General features: G+C 45.0%; 1 protein-coding gene and 1 pseudogene across 1 annotated transcript; both read right to left on the reverse strand.

The window, feature by feature from the left end:
- LOC8066595 lies at positions 335-2,106 on the reverse strand (annotated as a pseudogene).
- LOC8065288 (protein argonaute 1B) lies at positions 9,023-16,798 on the reverse strand. The gene is made up of 23 exons (XM_002440366.2): positions 16,476-16,798; positions 14,465-15,286; positions 14,172-14,383; positions 13,950-14,099; positions 13,733-13,866; positions 13,428-13,537; positions 13,237-13,343; positions 13,014-13,152; positions 12,763-12,879; positions 12,374-12,481; positions 12,204-12,275; positions 11,468-11,590; positions 11,234-11,399; positions 11,032-11,156; positions 10,820-10,957; positions 10,585-10,727; positions 10,435-10,497; positions 10,299-10,362; positions 10,076-10,211; positions 9,890-9,963; positions 9,709-9,803; positions 9,591-9,622; positions 9,023-9,469 (listed from the first exon to the last, which is right to left on the reverse strand). Exons 2-23 carry the CDS (start codon positions 15,272-15,274, stop codon positions 9,258-9,260), a joined length of 3,330 nt encoding a protein of 1,109 aa, XP_002440411.1. The 5' UTR covers positions 15,275-15,286; positions 16,476-16,798; the 3' UTR covers positions 9,023-9,257.

A 17,300-nucleotide genomic window follows, 5' to 3' on the forward strand; every position in this document is an offset into this window, starting at 1 on the left:
AGATTTTGGGGTGGAAGTAAAACAAGGCCCTAGTTTGGACTTTGGACTCTGGATTTTCCGCAGATGGAGAAGTTGGCAGGGCAGGCAACCACTCTCAAGCGTTAGATTTCATCAGTCTCTATGCCTGCCTAAAAACAATATATTGCTTTTCAGTAAACCTTTTCGGTTGCGTTTATTGAAAGCAATTGTACTAGGCTTATTTCTAAAGCAATCGCCTGGAGGCTGGAGATTTTTGTGCTCTTTGTTTCGGCTTCTTGTTTGTTTTCCTTTTTTTTTCTTTTGCTTGACAAATTAATGGACAATGCACTATGATCAAAATATATGATTCTTGATGCAGGTAAGCCATTTTTAGTACTGTATCATATTAACATACAGGGTGCTCACATTTGTTAATCTCAAGATCCGCATGCACACATTTATAATGGTAAGTGTGCATATATGTATATAAGCATCTGCAGCTATACAGTGTTTTGAAAAATAATTAATAACTTTTTTGCAAATAATTAATATTCTCTTATTAGAAATTTACTGGCCAGGTTAAGCTTAATTTTATTTGCACCCCCTGCCTGCCATGTATAAATTGGCTGAACACAGCAGGGAGGAACTAGGAAGCATATGCAGAGGTGGAATTGAAATTTGAAGAGCAACACAGCACTGGGAGGGCGGCGTCGACGATATAGATCATTTATTTGTCGGCGCCGTCGTCGTCGTGGAGGAATGGGTAGTCGGTGTATCCGACGACAGGGTCGGAGGTGTAGAAGGTGTTGCGGTCGTACTTGTTGAGCGGCGCGTCGGCGTCGGGGAGGCGGAACCTCCGGGGCAGGTCCGGGTTTGCCAGGAACAGCCTTCCATAGGAGACGAGGTCCGTGTACCCTTCCTCCACCACCTTGTTCCCCTCCGCCCTGTCGTACCCGCCGGCGGCGATGAATGTGCCCCTGAACTTCTCCCTGAACGGCCTCAGACGGTGCGGGATCTGCCGGCGCCCGTCGACGATGGCCATCCTGGGCTCGATCATGTGGCAGTAGAGCACGCCGAGTTCGCTGAGCTTCTCCACCATGTACCCCGCGAGCGCCTCCGGGTCAGAGTCATGGCAGTCCATGTAGTCGGTGAACGGCGAGAGGCGCACGCCGACGCGTCGGGCGCCGACCTCGGCGGCCACGGCGCGGACGACCTCGAGCGCGAAGCGGCAGCGGTTGTGGAGCGACCCGCCGTACTCGTCGTCGCGGTCGTTGGCGCTGTCCTTGAGGAACTACTCGATGAGGTAGCCGTTGGCGCCGTGGACCTCGACGCCGTCGAAGCCCGCGTCGATGGCGTTGCGTGCCGCCTTGCGGAAGTCGTCGACGACGGACGGGATCTCGCGGGGCTCCAGGCGGCGCGGCGGGGAGAACTCCTCGACGTGGCCGTCGTGGCTGACCTGCGGGGTGACGCCGCGGTCGGTGCTGGAGATGGGCGCGGCGCCGCCGGGCTGGAACGCGGTGGTGGAGACGCGGCCGACGTGCCAGAGCTGGCAGAAGAAGACGGCGCCCTTGGCGTGGACGGCGTCGACGATGGGCCGCCAGGCGGCGACGTGGTGGGGCGTCCAGACACCCGGCGTGTCCGTGTAGCCCTGCGCCGTGTCGGAGACGCCTGTGGCCTCGGTGATGAGGAGGCCGCCGCGGGTGGCGCGCTGGGAGTAGTACACGGCGGCGTGCGGCTGTGGGACGTTGCCGTAGGAGCGTTGACGAGTTAGTGGCGCCAGTACCACACGGTGCTCAAGCTCAAACTCACCCATCTCGTAAGGGGTCAGCAGAGGAGGATGGTTCGTAGTCTCCATGGCCATGGGTGGTGTGGTGTGGTCTAATCAATAATGTGATTTCTTTGTTTCTATGATGATATGATCAGCTCACAACAATGGAGGAATTAAAGCTAGCGATGAGTGAGTGAGTGAGTGAGGAGAAATGGACTGAAGGTGGGCCATTTATAGAGTTGAGTGCAGTGGGTGATTGTCATGATGATCCATGGATGATGCACCAGCTAGGAAAGGAAAAAAAAAAAGGGAAACAACAGCAGGTGATGGAGGAAGAAGCTAGGCAGGCGGCTGCTCCTGCTCCCAATTCAAATCAAAGCCAAGACGACTGGATGCCGACAGCTATAGCCGCCGGCTATTGGCATTCGCAGTCAACAGATGAACATGATAAAAAGTGGAGGCCAACAACCAACTAATTAACACCCTAGGTCAGATATTTTCGGAACACTACTACTATATTATATAATATGTAATTCGTCTACTGCTGCTGAAGAACATCATGGGCTGCAATAATAATAATAATAATAATATTGTCCACGGTGACGCCACCCCTGACGATGCCACCACAAACAAGAAGGTTCCTTCAATTCGCGGCATATACTTTTTCCTCTTTTCTTTTTCCCACCCATATATCTTCACGTATTTCTTTTCATTTAAAAAATGAAAAACAAAACAAAACAAATTACATCAAAAGCGGGGCTCCCAATTTTAATTTTAATAATAGTAAGATACTAGCAACTCTGTCTACGGTACCGTAGCTCTTGTTTGTGTAACTCCCATCTATTTATTACAGTTTCTTTGAGGCATGTTTATGAGATACCTTATGACTATCTTTATAATTTTGACTATCAATTCAAAAAAAAAATTATACACGTTAACAGCATAAGATATCAGTCTTTAGATTCACTGTGATAAGTACTTTTATGATATATATAATTTACATGTTGCGAATTCCATGGATTTTAATTGTCAAATATGAAAATATTTGACTTAAAAGACAAAGCATGTAAAAAGGAACCGAGGGAATATCGTAGTTTGAGTTTTGCTTTGTACCATGTTTCAACCCAAAATATTTTTGGAGTTTTAGAAAAATACTAACCTTTGGTAAAATACTTTGGTTTTAGAATGTCGTGAGATGTTTGGATACAATAAATTTATGGTTTTCAAAGCCATAGCTTTGTTAAAACTGTAGTCTTTTGAGAGTACACCGTTCTAGACCCCCCCCCCCCCCCCCTCTTTTTTTAGTGCATTTGGCAGCGGCAAACGTTTCATATTCTCAGTAAAATCGCTACACAACAGCACAAAGAGATAGCGTTTCGCGGAGAATTACTTGGAACCACTTCTTGTTTTTGTACTAGTCTCAAGACACATCTAAAACTTGATTTCTCCTTATTGTAGTTCTAGTTTGAAGAAATCTGGCCAATGGTGGCCTGCAATCCGGTTCATGGAGGTGCGCCAGCTTAGTTCGCTTGGCTGATAAGCCATGGTTGAAAATATTATTCGCTGATTTGTTGTGAGAGAAAAATATTGGTGAATGACTGACAAATTTGGCTGATAGGCTCACGGCCAGGACAGTCTTGGAGCACATGGGAAGGGAAGCACCATTTTAGTGTGTCAGGGTTCCCTGTGATCAACTTGTTTGATCATCGGTTATTTTTTTTTGTTTCCTCTCACATATCTTGTTCATGTTCGTACAGAACAGTAAGACACCAAAAATGGCACTATTTTGTGTATAGATCAACATTTCAATAAGGCTACAAAACATTTCTCTATGGACGTTAAGGTTAACAATTTACTCATACACGACGGAACTTTCTGGGCGGACTGCCGGCATCCCTGGCCCCTGTAGCGGAACCTCTCTCTTGACTCCTGTAGTTGTTCTTCCCTCCTCTGATCTCCTTTCCCCTGTTTCCAGATCTTTCTCCGTATCTTCTCCTCTTTGGTGTTTGGCTGCTCTTGTCTGATCTTCTGATCCATCCAATCAGATTTTCCTAAGATCGTCTCCTCTCCAAAAATCGATCGATCTTGCAGGGAGTCTGTTGGTTCTCCCCTTTCTTCTCTCTCCACCAAATCTTTTTCCAATCCTCATTCCGCTTTTATCCATCTTCAATCCTTCTCTTTGTTTCTTCTTCTCTGAAGCTGATCTCCTCTTTCCTTGCCTATCTCCTTCGATCCCTTCGTTTTTCTGGTATGCCTACAAGGGGTGGTGTGTGTCACGCTCTGTTGCTCGGGTAGGCAGGCCCAGCGCTACCTGTTCTCTCCGACCGCGCTTTGGCACCAGCCTCCAAGGCGTCTCGGGCGCCATGAGTCTCTTGGCGTGGAACTGTCAGGGCGCCGGCGGAAGCCTTGACAGTGTCAAGATGCGTCACCTAGCCCGCCTCATCTCATCCACTGATGCCCAGGTAATTTTTATCTCTGAAACTAGAAATTCTAGCTTGAACAAAAACGATATAGTAAATAAGTTCAATCTTGACAATGCACATATTGTTCCAGCTGAAGGTCAATCTGGAGGCCTTTGGCTCTTATCTAGATGTCAAGTTGAAGTAGAGGTAGTTGAGTCTAGCCATTTCTATATTTTTGCTAGTTGCTACCACAAGCATGTTCGGAAAAAATTTGGTTTAGTTTGTATCTATGGTGATCCCCACCACCGTAAGACTACGTGGATCTGGAAGCAAGTCCGTTATTTTTTCATGTCCCATCAAAACCTACCTTTTATTTGTATGGGTGATCTGAACAACATTATGAATGTTTCTGAGAATCTGGGTCCTCGGCCAGCTAATTGTCGTTCTATTTCTAACTTCTGTTGTTTGGTTAAAGACTGTGGCTTTTTTGATCTCGGTTACAATGGTCCAGCTTATACCTGGACAAATAAGCGCTTTGATGCAAATCCTACCTATGAGCGTCTTGACAGATTCCTGGCTAATGCTGAATGGTGTGCTGAATTTCCTAGTACGATTGTTTATCACTTACCCATGCTCAAAAGTGATCATGCTCCCATTCTTGCTGTTTTGAATTCTTCTAGAGGAAAATTTGCTAAACCTTTCAGGTTCGAGAATTGGTGGCTTCTTACTGATGACTATGAGAAAGTGGCGAGAGCAAGCTGGATCAAATCTGCTAATAGACCCTTCCACCTCAAGACTTTCTATCTTGCCAAAGATCTCAAGAAGTGGCAAAAATCCAAGCCCAAAAATTCTGATATCCTCCATCATATTGAAGATAATCTTCTAGCTCTTCAAATGAAGCCTCCTGACCAGCAAAATCCTAGCCTCCAGAAACATCTCATTCACCATCATGAAAATCTTCTTGCCAAAGAGGAAGCCTACCACAGACAGAGATACAAAAAGAACTGGTCTGTTGCTGGAGATAGAAACACCAGATTCTTCCACCAATCCATAATCAAGAGAGCCAGAAGAAACACCATCACTCATTTTCTCAATCCAGATGGCACCTACGCTTCCACTCATGACCAGCTTGCTGCCACAGCTAACAATTACTTCATGGATATCTTTAAATCTGATGATAATTGCAGGAACCAATGTCAAATTTGGAGTGCTGATTTGGATCATGTGCAAAGTATAAAGGATGACCCTTTCACAAACTCTACCCCAGATATGAAGGAAATTCACAACATCATTAAAAATATGAGAAGCAATGCAACCCCAGGTCCTGATGGTTTAAGTGCAGGTTTCTACAAATCTTCCTGGGAATGGACAGGTAAAGATGTTCTAGACTTAGTCACTGCTTTCTATCAAACTGGTAACTTACCTTCAGACATTAATAAGACTCATATCACTCTGATTCCCAAAGTGAATACTCCTATCACTCCCAAAGATTATAGACCCATTAGCTTATGTAATGTGTCTTATAAAGTTATTGCTAAAACCCTGGCTGATAGAATTAAATGCCACCTTCCTCATATTATTCACCCTACCCAGGCTGCTTTTATTCAAGGTAGGCACATAGCATCAAACGTTATTATTGCTCAAGAGATTATTCATAGCTTCAATCTTAAAAGTTGGAAACAAAAAGCTTTTTTACTTAAAGTGGATCTTGCCAAAGCTTTTGATAGAATTGAATGGAATTTTATTGTTTCTGCTCTTAAAAGACAGGGTTTCAAAGACAATTTTATAGATCTAATTTACAAGTGCATCTCAACGACTACTATGTCTGTGATCATCAACGGTAACCCTGCTCCTTCCTTCCATCCCAACAGAGGTGTTCGACAAGGCTGTCCTCTCTCCCCCTACCTCTTTATTTTAGCTGTTAATGAGCTTTCAATTTGCCTGCAGAAACATTCTTCTTCCCATCAAATACAGGGTATCACCCTTGGTCCCAAATGCCCTCGTATCCACTCTTTGCTTTTTGCAGATGACCTCATTGTGTGTGGGCAAGCTACAAAGGAGGAGGCCAGTAAGATAAATTCTATTTTACAATCCTTTTGTGCAGCTTCAGGTCAAATCCCAAACATGGCTAAATCATCTATTGTTTTCAGTAAAAATGTTGATTCTCAGAGCAAGGTGGAGGTAAAAAGCATTTTCCCTGTCCAGGATATGTCTCCTAACTCTATCTACCTTGGGCATCCTTTGATTTTCAAACATAGTGACAGAACTCAGGCTTATAACTTTATCATCAATAAATTGAGAACTAAATTAACAAAGTTAAAAGCTCACAAGCTTAATCATGCTGGGAGACTGACTTATATAAATTCGGTTCTTGCTTCGATCCCCATTTATTACATGACGACTATCTTGTTTTCTAAAAAATTTATTTCAAAAATCACATCTATCATAAGAAAGTTCTGGTGGTCTGGAGTCCAAGAAGAAAATGACAATTCATGTTTCAATTTTAGATCTTGGAGAGATATTTGTAGGCCCAAAAATGAGGGAGGGCTAGGAATTAGAGATTTGATGACAGTAAATAGGAGCCTTCTTCTAAATGCGGCCTGGAAGATCGCTACATGTAAGAACAATTTCCTTTCAGATGTCCTAAAATCTAAATATTATCCTCACACTAGCTTCTGGAAATCAGGAACAACAATACCAAATCTGCTTTTTGGTCCTCGATTATGAATGTTAAAGATATTTTAATTAATAATTGTATGGTTCAGATCCACAAAGGCAACTCTAGCATCTGGTCCACTCCTTGGTGTAATATTTGGAATGAAATTCATAACCATCTTAAACTGCCTATTACTGTCGATACTCTTCCAAACAACATATCTGATCTTTGGAATCCAGGGACCTCCCTTTGGAATGCTAACCTTATCAATCAAATTTTTTATGACCATGCTGCAAACTCCATCAGGAATATTGTTCCCGTCCCCTCTGAATCTGCAGACGCAATCAAATGGAAGCCATCAACAAAAGGAGAATGCTCCACCAAAGAAGCTTTCAAATTCCTCAACAAACAATTGCAGGTACAACTTCCCTCACAAGGATCCAGAAGCATCACTCCAGATGCTATGCACATTCTTCGGCGTGTGTGGAAACAAAGGTATGTCTCGCCTAACATAAAAACCTTTCTTTGGAGACTCATAAGAAGAGCGCTTGCCACTGGAGAAAGAGCAGGGAAATTGTCTTTGAAAATTGAAGCCCATTGCGCCCATTGCGGTATAACAGAAACCGACTCGCACCTTTTCTTTCACTGTGATTTCTCCAGAGCTGTCTGGTTCTCTGCCAGACCTTCTCTCAAATCCTCCTTCCTCCCGATTGAACATGACGGTGTACAGGTAGCTCTTGAATCTCTAATAACCCCATGTACCTCAGATCAAACAACGCTTCGAATTCTAACGACCTTATGGTATATTTGGAAAGCTCGTAATGACCTTCGCTTTCGAAAACAAAAATGGTCAGTTATGCAGGTCCACTACGCAGTTCAAGCTCATATCAACACTATGATCTCAGCTTTCAAAAATGAAGGCGATCAGCATAAGCAAATACATGAGGTTGTGGCGCAACTGAGCACCCCATCGCAGGTAAAGAATTTGCGTTCTGCAGGTAACCATAATGATGTAGGTGCACTCGGGAATCACAACATGGTGACATCTGAGAGCGGCCAAGTTGAACAGCAACTCCCCTCCTTGCTTGAAGGGGCGAAATGCTACACAGATGCATCCCTTGTTCCTGATGATGAATCTCTGGAAGAAAGACATGCAGGTTTAGAAATCTTCATTCGGGATCCTAGAAAGAATCTCAAACTTTTCATCAGAGTTTATGCGAAGAATTGCTCCTCAGTTCTCATGGCTGAGGCTCTAGCCATGTCCCTTGCCTCTGAAATCAGTGCTCGGCTGGATTTAGACAAGATCAATTACTTCACAGATAATCTGATTCTTGCCTCCTACCTTAATGGGGGGAATTTGGAATCTCCACCGGATTGAAGGATTAAACCCTACACTCAAAATTTCATCAACAATGGCAAGAATAGAGATACCAGAGTGCTGAAAATTGACAGAAGACTCAACATCACTGCTCACTCCTTAGCAACTCAGGCTTTCAAAACTCCTGAACTCCTATCAGGAACAATGGATTTCATTTGTAATAATCCTACTCATAAACCTGAATGCCTCTTATCTGAGGCTTTGAAAGATGTAATTCTAAGACATTGTAATCTCCTAGCAGCTGTTTGCTGCCTTTAATGTTGCCCTTGTTCTTTCGTCAAAAAAAAAAATTACTCATACACTGTACATGTAAAGTCTGCTAGTGATATGTTCATCTTTGACATGTACATATGCATATGTGCTGATGTATAGACGCTCTGAATGAACCCATTACCTATATCCATGTATCTGCCTCATCGTCTGACAGCATTCACAGCCCGTGTGAACTTTCCGTTCCTGCAGAGCGCCGATCGAGACGTACTACCCCGGCCGCCCACACCACAGGGAGCTACACCTCGAGTAGAGGCGGCCGCAGCTCCCGATCGATCCAGCGAAGTGCATTTCTTTGCGTATCGCTGAGCTGCAATTATCATAATGTCCGCGGTGTGCCACCACAAAGAAAGAAAAACGTTCCTTCCTAAAATTCGCGGCAAGCAAAATGATACCTAAGACAAGCTCAGGGGTTTTATGCAAAGCATCCAAACCAAGCTCAGGGGGTTTACAGCCATCCAATCCAAACGCACTCAAAGTTTAATCCCAGATCCTGACCAGGATATATGCGCGGTGCCTGGACATGGACATGGACAGGACACACTAAAATGCATGCAAATGACGCAAGTGCTCACCAGCAAGGACCGACCAATCAGCACACACATAAGGCCTCCAATAGTGCAATAAAATCCACGACAATACAATGTTACCGCAAACCAGTTTACAATACCAGATATATAAAAGGTAGCTCCAATTCACAGCTCTGATTATTAACTTCAGTGGTGCATAACAGTGTGCCACCATCACCAAAACAGTGCAGGTACTTGGAAAAATACTCAAAAGTCTTAGGTAAAGCCCGATAATTGCTTGCTCACAGCGTCAATCTTAGCAATAGAACATGACACGCTTCACGTTTTCCTTGAGGGCCGGTAATGGCCTCACGGCAACATTTCCAACACCAGCCCTGGTGTTGCGTGCCCCTCCTGGGGCACGGCTTGTCGTAGCACCACTCGCCATAGACCCACTGTCAGTGGTATCCGGCTCCATGTAGAAGCGAGCTCGGAAGGCTGCCAGGTGAGCATAATATGCAGGAGGAACTGCAACCAATCCAAAAAAAAACAGCCAAGCATTATGTTTCATAACATTACCAACCCACACTCATCAACAGTGGGTGGATGGTGACCAAGAAATTAAACTCAATGTCAAAGTCAGGCTTACCGATTGATACTGAGCGAGTGCACCTAGCATACCTGAAAAGATTGATCTTGAGTTTAGAAATTGGTGCTTAAAAAGAGCTCAAAAAAAACACCTAAGGGATAGAGCAGTAAAATGTTACGTGTAACACAGGTTGTTGGTGAGAGTTTGCAACCCATCCGCGGTAAATTTGTTCTCATCCCACAGGACATGATAATGGGCAGGGCGGCTTGTTCCCTGAAAGTAACCCAAAAGGAATCCCATCGTTAGTGTAGAATAAAAACAAATAACTGAAATTCAGCAATGAAACAGGGAAACCCGACCTGAATGCCAGCATGGCTACAGAGGTAGAAATCAAATTCAGTTGGATGGCAGATCTTTGAGTCCACCACAGTACCTATTATTTCAGAGAAGTTTAAGGGCATACAGATATTTCAGGAAAGATGAGGGCATACAGATTATACAAGCCCAAACCCCAAAGTGTATCAAAAGGCACATCAAGAACTAACCAGGCAGTATGTTTCCACTTTTATCAACAGCACGTTGGTCATTGTGATTATTAGCAAACAACCTAGTGTGATGACGCTTCTGGACCACAACAAACGTAACTGGAGGCTGGTAATCGGACTCCAATGATGCACAGGCCTATATCCATAGTTTCACTAGGATGGTCAGAAAATAAATAAAGGTGAAGACAGTTACCAAACACTAATGCACTCAAATCAAGTTTACCTTTCTAATGGCATCAAGTTCATGCAACAGAACTTGGTAGAACTGTCCCTCACTGACACCATCCCTGAAAGTGATAAAAAGTGTTTAATATACAGGGAATCACAGTCAGAAAAGGTGCTCATGAAAGGATACAAACCTGTAGAATATGATCCTTTTTGGTTTCTGTTTAGTTGACCTCCAGAAAGAAATGAGAAGTTCCCTGCACAAACAACAAAAGTTATGCGTCTGGAGGAATCCAAACACGTAGGCGTGAATGCATCTCACTTATCTTATTAAAAGATCATACCTGACCATGCCACCAGAGACAGATCCCCTTTGGGGATCTTGATATACTTTGAAAAGATCCTGTATCAATTCTTGGCGATGGGTTTGAGCACTCACTAATCCTGCATACTTGGTAACCTCAGGCCAGTCTTGAGAAGCAACAACCTAGGAAAAAAATACAGTGAGAAAAAAAGGAGACTTCGACTGAAAAAGATAACATATCTTCTGGTATTTCTTTATCACAATAGGGTACTTACAGCTGCAATGGAAGGACTAGAATCTTCCCCAGGATGGGGATGGGTCACATCAGCACCAAAGATAATAGTTGGTACATCACTGACAAGGGGAATTCTCCTTGTCAAAGCATCAACAAGTACCGTATTCCGTCCCCCAACCTGAAAAGTACAATAACTGTAAGAGACGAATGGTGTTAAAAACAAAGATTAGAAGAGTTAATGGAATTACAAACCTTCACATTTATTTTCAGGGCAACATTTGCAAGATACTGCTGCTTGTTCGCCTTGAAAACATGTTTAGTCAGACAGCATTGGGAGACCAATCCAAGATCAGTCTCACAGATCCTTTTGAGATCCCCTGAAGAATGAAAAGAATACTAATAGCAAGTTTGTTCATTGAGCAAATGCTCGAGAGCCTTTCGGAAGAAAGCATACCGTAAAGAGAACCATTATTGTCAGGCAGTATTACAATCAGCAAGTCAAGTTCTCGGTCCTGAGGCCTGAGTATGTTCATGGCATCTTGATAGCGTCCCTTTAATGCTCTTTCAACATGTTCAGGCCTCGCATAGCATGGGGGCAGCACAGGTTCAAGTGCAAAATCCTAAAACAGAATATGTGAAGAGCAAATAACACAAACGAAAATATATTGAAGTTCTGAGACACACATACCATTCCTGATACTTGGCACATCAAAGCCAGTTCATGACAGAAACTCCTGGCAGCGCCATCTTGCACAGTTCTTGAGAAGTTAATGCATGCCCAGCTGCTAACTCTACCACCATTGACCATTTTCTACCGCAACCAAAAAAAAATTAAAAATAATCATGAGAAAAGTTACAAAATGCTTAATGACCAATCAGGGGAAAACAAAAAGGGAATAGGTTGAAAACCGATTAAGTTTATGTTACAATAATGTTAAAGGCTAAATGGCCAATTTCAGTGACGAAGTGGCATAAATATTAGTCACGAATTAACTACCAGGGTGATTGCAAACGGAGGCAAGACGAGCAAATTTAAGATAAACTAGACGCTCACAATAGAATTTTGCAAGTAAATCATGCAAAACTTCTGAAAATATTTTCCATGTAAAACTACACAAGCACATGTAATTGTGAGATAAGAGGATTGGCAGAAACAATATGAAGCCTACCGAACCCAGAAAATGGAACTTCACTAGTCATTAGCAGCTACAAGCTTACATAACGAATCTCATTAATGTATTGTTCATGCAATGATCAGAAAATGGCTTGGAAGCATGCTACCATGCTTCAAGGGTGGCAGGCTGGCATCTATATCATGGTTGCAGGTCTAACTTCATTTTTTTGTGTAAAATAAATATAACTGACTACACCTGAAGGAATTCACAGAGTGATTGTCTTGGTGGCGTAGTCATAACGAGGCATACCTTATTCATCATATTCCACTGGCCAACTCTTGGCAATACATCCCTCTCTCTGCCACTATCATGGTATTTCAGCTATTACACAGAAAGAATATACCAGGTTAAAGTATGCCCAAATATGCAAATCAACTGTTATGTGCTGTTAAACTTAAAGCAAAGTGAAGCTCACTGACCTTTGGGGGAGGCAGAACACGAGCTTCAACAGATGCAAGACGCTCATCAATCCTTATACCAAATTCCTGGGCATAAGGATCCTCAGAGTAGGCGTTATGATGAACAGTCTGATCAAATAGGTAAGGCAAACAAGAGATTTAGAATCATCAGTTCATTGGGTTACTTTTGTGAAGGCAAAAGCTAATTAATTAAACAAAAGAAACAGAATATACCATGTTGACAACAACAATAATATTAATATTAAATAATCTTTGCACAAACAATTTATTCATCAAGCAACTCTCATTTTATGCATGTTATACGTATAAATGCACTGCTAGTGCTGCTGCTGCTGCAATTACTAGTACTACTATTCCTTAGTCAAACCAAGAAATATGATCACAATCACCTGCAAGATGTCTTTCTCACGCTCATGGGGACGCTGGCAAGTCACCTTCAGTAGAGCAGTGATCTGTTTCTCATTAAGCCGTTTTGAGTAACGCTGTCCCTCAACTATCTTACAGACCTGGTATTCAATGCCATAGGCAACTTATGAAAACATGCGGAAGCTGGATATGGCATTTAGAAATCATATGAATAGATAAACATAGTGCAATAATTAATACAGCGATTGCAATACAGCTGGCAGAAGACACTAACCTCCATAGGCAAATAATTTGGTCTTTGCTGATTGCCCACTTGCAAGCAAGGTAAAGTGGTGTGCTGAATACTGAAGCCATAAGTCTCCAGGAAGTATTGCACCACAGTCTTAACAGTACCACGATCATCAATAGGGAATCTATCATAGGAAAACCAGTGAAATCCTGTCAGCAAATTATACCTTAAGATATCAACTGATATAAGCTAAGAAACATGCACGTACGATAACTCCCTTGTTGCTTGTGAAGTGAGGCCAGATATCCGATATTTCCTACGCATGTTTCCACGGTGTGTGACCTCGACTTTCACACCTCGTAGGGCTTTTTTAATCTATATATACAAAGGAGAGCAAATGGAAAGTGACGAAGCATAAGCCAAAGTTTCTATGAAGAAAGGTAGGGTAATAGATCAAACCTTCACACGATCAGAATCAGACAATGGTCTAACTGATATATCTCTGTTAAGAAGCTGAGCAACAAATTCAGTCACTGGGAGGGGCTCAATAAATGCAGTAGAGGACATATCTGCAAAAAAAAGAAATCAAGCAAACTCAATATTTCAGATAAGACCAAATAGTGATGCCACAAACTATGTCTAAAGGCATCATGATCTAGAATGTAGTGGATGTAGTGTGTTCCTAACTATTATGATCATGTATCAAGTTTGAAAACTGATTTGAAAACTGGAAGGTAGAAAACATGAAAACAATGGTATCTAACCAATATTCAGAGAAAGACCCATCTGTGTGGGCCTTATGCTTTGGTAGAAACCACGCCAAGTTTCCAAACCTTCACCAAGTTGCTGACGTCTCCCTAAGTTGGGAGAATAAAATGATCTACCAACAGGACAATACCTACACAGGGAAAATGCAAACAATGGAGATTTTGCCACAGGAAAAAAAAACTCTTACCAAAATATACTATTCACTCAGATTACCTGGCAGTAGGCAATTCGCGCAGCACAATGTCAAGTACTTGAAGAGCCTCTTGAGGAGCATCTGGTTGCCTCCCAGCTAGAAACATAGCCAGATGGTGGAGATCAGCGCGAGCAGCAAATTTGATCACCACCCGAAATACCCTCTGGCGCCTTAAAACAGAAGGAATGTCAGTAGGAAATTGTGGATACGCTTTAAGCACAGAGACAACAGCACGGCAGTACCTTTGGCCTCCACCATGACTGTCTTCCTCATCTTGCAGAGTAATTTCGAATGTCTTCGAAGTAAACGGCAATGCTCCAGCTGTATAAAGACTCTTTCTTCCATCGTACGCAGGCAGACGCCCATCCAAATGGGAGTGTCTATAAAGGTTTACAAGCTCTCCCATGACAGCACGATTGACACCGCGTGAAGTAACCTCTGGCGTTATCGATACCTGATATGACAATAGGCTGGTTATAAAAAATCTCTTATAAAAACTATGGCAAGGAATTATGTCATCTTATTATGGGCTTACATCATATTGGTGAAGGTCTTTATTAGGCAGCTCAGCAATGAAATGATTTGCCTTCACGATGCACCTGGACCCATGCGTACCCTTGCCAGGGCGCAATGGGAATCTAACCGCTTTGCTTGACGCTGGTGCCACCTGACCAGCTTGGCTGGCTGAACTCTGGTCATGAATCACAAGTTGCTGAAGCTGTTGCTGGACTTGTCCAGTGCTCACCTCGGCCTTCCTAGGCTGCGAGGACGAGCCAGCTCCTTGTGGTGATGGTGTTGCCACCACAGGGGCTTGATGTTGGACATCTGGGGCTTGGTGCAGCTCGGGAACTGGTCTAGATGGACCTGAAGGAACACTTGGTCCAACACTACCTCCCACATGCCCGCCACGGTGTGGCTGCGGCATTCCCCCTCTGGGACGCGGACCACCACGTCCCTGATAGTCACGTGGTTGAGACCCAGGTGGTGGCCCACCACCAGGATGCTGTGAAGGTGGCCCGCCACGGCCCTGGTATCCACCGTGTCCCTGGTAGGCACGCGGCTGAGGCTCAGGCGGCCCACCACCAGGAACCTGTGAAGGTGGACCGCCACGGCCCTGATATCCACCGCGTCCCTGGTAGTCGCGCGGTTGATACTCAGTCAGCCCACCACCTGGGTGCTGTGAAGGCGGCGCTCCACGGCCCTGATATCCACCACGGCCCTGGTGTTGCCCTCCACCACGGGCACCCTGTTGAGTTGCCTGAGGACGCTGTGAGGAGCCCTGCCCAGGCGCTCCAGAAGCCTCCCCAGAACTCTCTCCTGGACCAGTTCTTTTCTTCCTCACCATGATGGACGGGCACTGGCATAGAAAAGATACAACAAGACATGAGACTAAAAGATTCTAATGTATAAATAAATAAATAATAACATCGAAATGAGGTTAAAAAAAGAACAGATGTCAAGGACAGGGACAGGTTCCGTTTATATCACTTATAAAGGAAATAAAAGGCCTAGCATGGGCACAGCATTTGCAAACTATTCAGCAGGGGCAGCGGTACTAATCCTTCTAATATACATAGTTAATGTGTGTGCTTAATAGCTGTTTAGCTCCTCCTAATTCAGTTCAAACCTTAAATGCATTTGAGACCCACTAAAAAATAGCCCATTTAGGCCAATTCGGGTGGCTTAGGTTCATCATGGTAGTGAATATGAAGCGGCAGCGCCTACTCGATGGCTGGCCGAATGGTCTGTGACTGTTCACTTTCTTTTGGCTTCCCCTTCTCATCAATCTAGCGGCAGGGAGTTAGGGACAGCTCGACGAAACGCTGTGGGATACTAGGATTGGAACATGACCACGGAAAACTCTTGTGCTGCATTGGTGTGCCACCGGCACCACTGGCCAAATGACACCTTTGCAGCATTGGTGTGCCAGTTGACTGCAGTGATGCCATCTGTTAGCTCATCAGCACTTCAGGTAACCCCTGACCCTAATCATCTAGTGCCTAGTTCTAATCAATAATCACTATGAATTTCCGTTTCTAGTTTCAGATAATATGAAGAAGAGAAAAAAACATTCATAGTTTTTTAAGCCAGTTGAGATTGTAGTCATAGAGCTAAATTTTAAGATAAGATAAATGTAATTTCCTTTTGGTTAACATTGTGAATCATATATTATTATTATTGCATTTGTTGTCCATCCCCAACCCACCCACCTATCTTCAATTCCTGGCTCCACCCCTGCTATTCAGCCGTATATATTGCATACACATAGACCAACCGCAACAGAATAAAACGATAGAACAGGGTTCCAAAAAGCGGCACTAAGCGCAGCTTCGCTCTAGGGCATAAGCGGTCCCAAAGCGGCACGACCGCCTTGGTGGAGCAGCGGCTGCTGGCTCCAGCCTTGGCGAGGGCGCGAGGCGACTGGCGAGAGGTGACGCCGCCGCCGAGCCTGCGACTGCCCCGCCGTCGCTACCAACGAATCTCCGCAAAAACGCGCTGAGAGAGAGCTGCGATAGATGGAAGAGCTGAGAAAAAGTAGATCTCACCGGTTCCTTCTCCCTTCTCACGCGAGATGGACGCCGCTGGCCCTGGATCCACGCGCTGCGGCTCCTTCTCCCTCCTCACGCGCGTAACCGGCGACGGAGAAGAAGCCCGGCGGCCAGGAACGACGGGGGGAGGAGGGGCGGCGATGAGAGGCGAGACGGCGCGGGAGGCGATGAGAGGCGAGACGGCGCGGCGGGGCGGAGCGGAGCAGAGGAGGCGGGTGCGCGCCGTCGCTCGGCGGCGCGACGGGAGGTGCGGGGCGGCGGCGGTAGTCCGAGCGGGGGTTGTAGTCTGAGCGGAGCGGTGGGGGCGGCGGAGAAGAAAGAGGAGTTGCAGGTGCGCCGCGGGCATATATGTACATGTACATGCCGCCCGAGACAGCACAACCCGACCCGAAGCACGGTTTCCTTTTTTAGCCCGCCGGCCCGATCCGGTGCAGCCCGGCCCGGGCCAACGTACAGGGCCGTGTCTGATCGTACCCAGACACATGGGCTGACCCAGCACAGCCCGCTAAAAGCTTTAGGCCTAATAGAGGCCTGTTAGTCAGAACATATATAGCTTCTCTAATTTCAAACCCTAACTCGAGTACTCGCGTGCCTGTGTCCTCGCGTGTCACGCTCCCACCTCCCGCATCCATTTCCTTCTTCATGTTGGTTTGCTCTCCCCTCTCCTCGACTTGCGCAGCCGCACGGGGCACCAGCCTCGAGCACGAAGGTTGTGAGACGCCGACGTGGGGCATCGCCCTTGAGCTGTAGGCCATGACGGCCTCAAGCGCTCATGCCGCGAGGGCACCACCTCGAGGCACCAACCCTAAGGACACAGGCATG

This window comes from Sorghum bicolor, chromosome 9 (genome assembly GCF_000003195.3).
Source record: "Sorghum bicolor cultivar BTx623 chromosome 9, Sorghum_bicolor_NCBIv3, whole genome shotgun sequence".
In the NCBI taxonomy this organism is placed as follows: Eukaryota; Viridiplantae; Streptophyta; class Magnoliopsida; order Poales; family Poaceae; genus Sorghum; species Sorghum bicolor.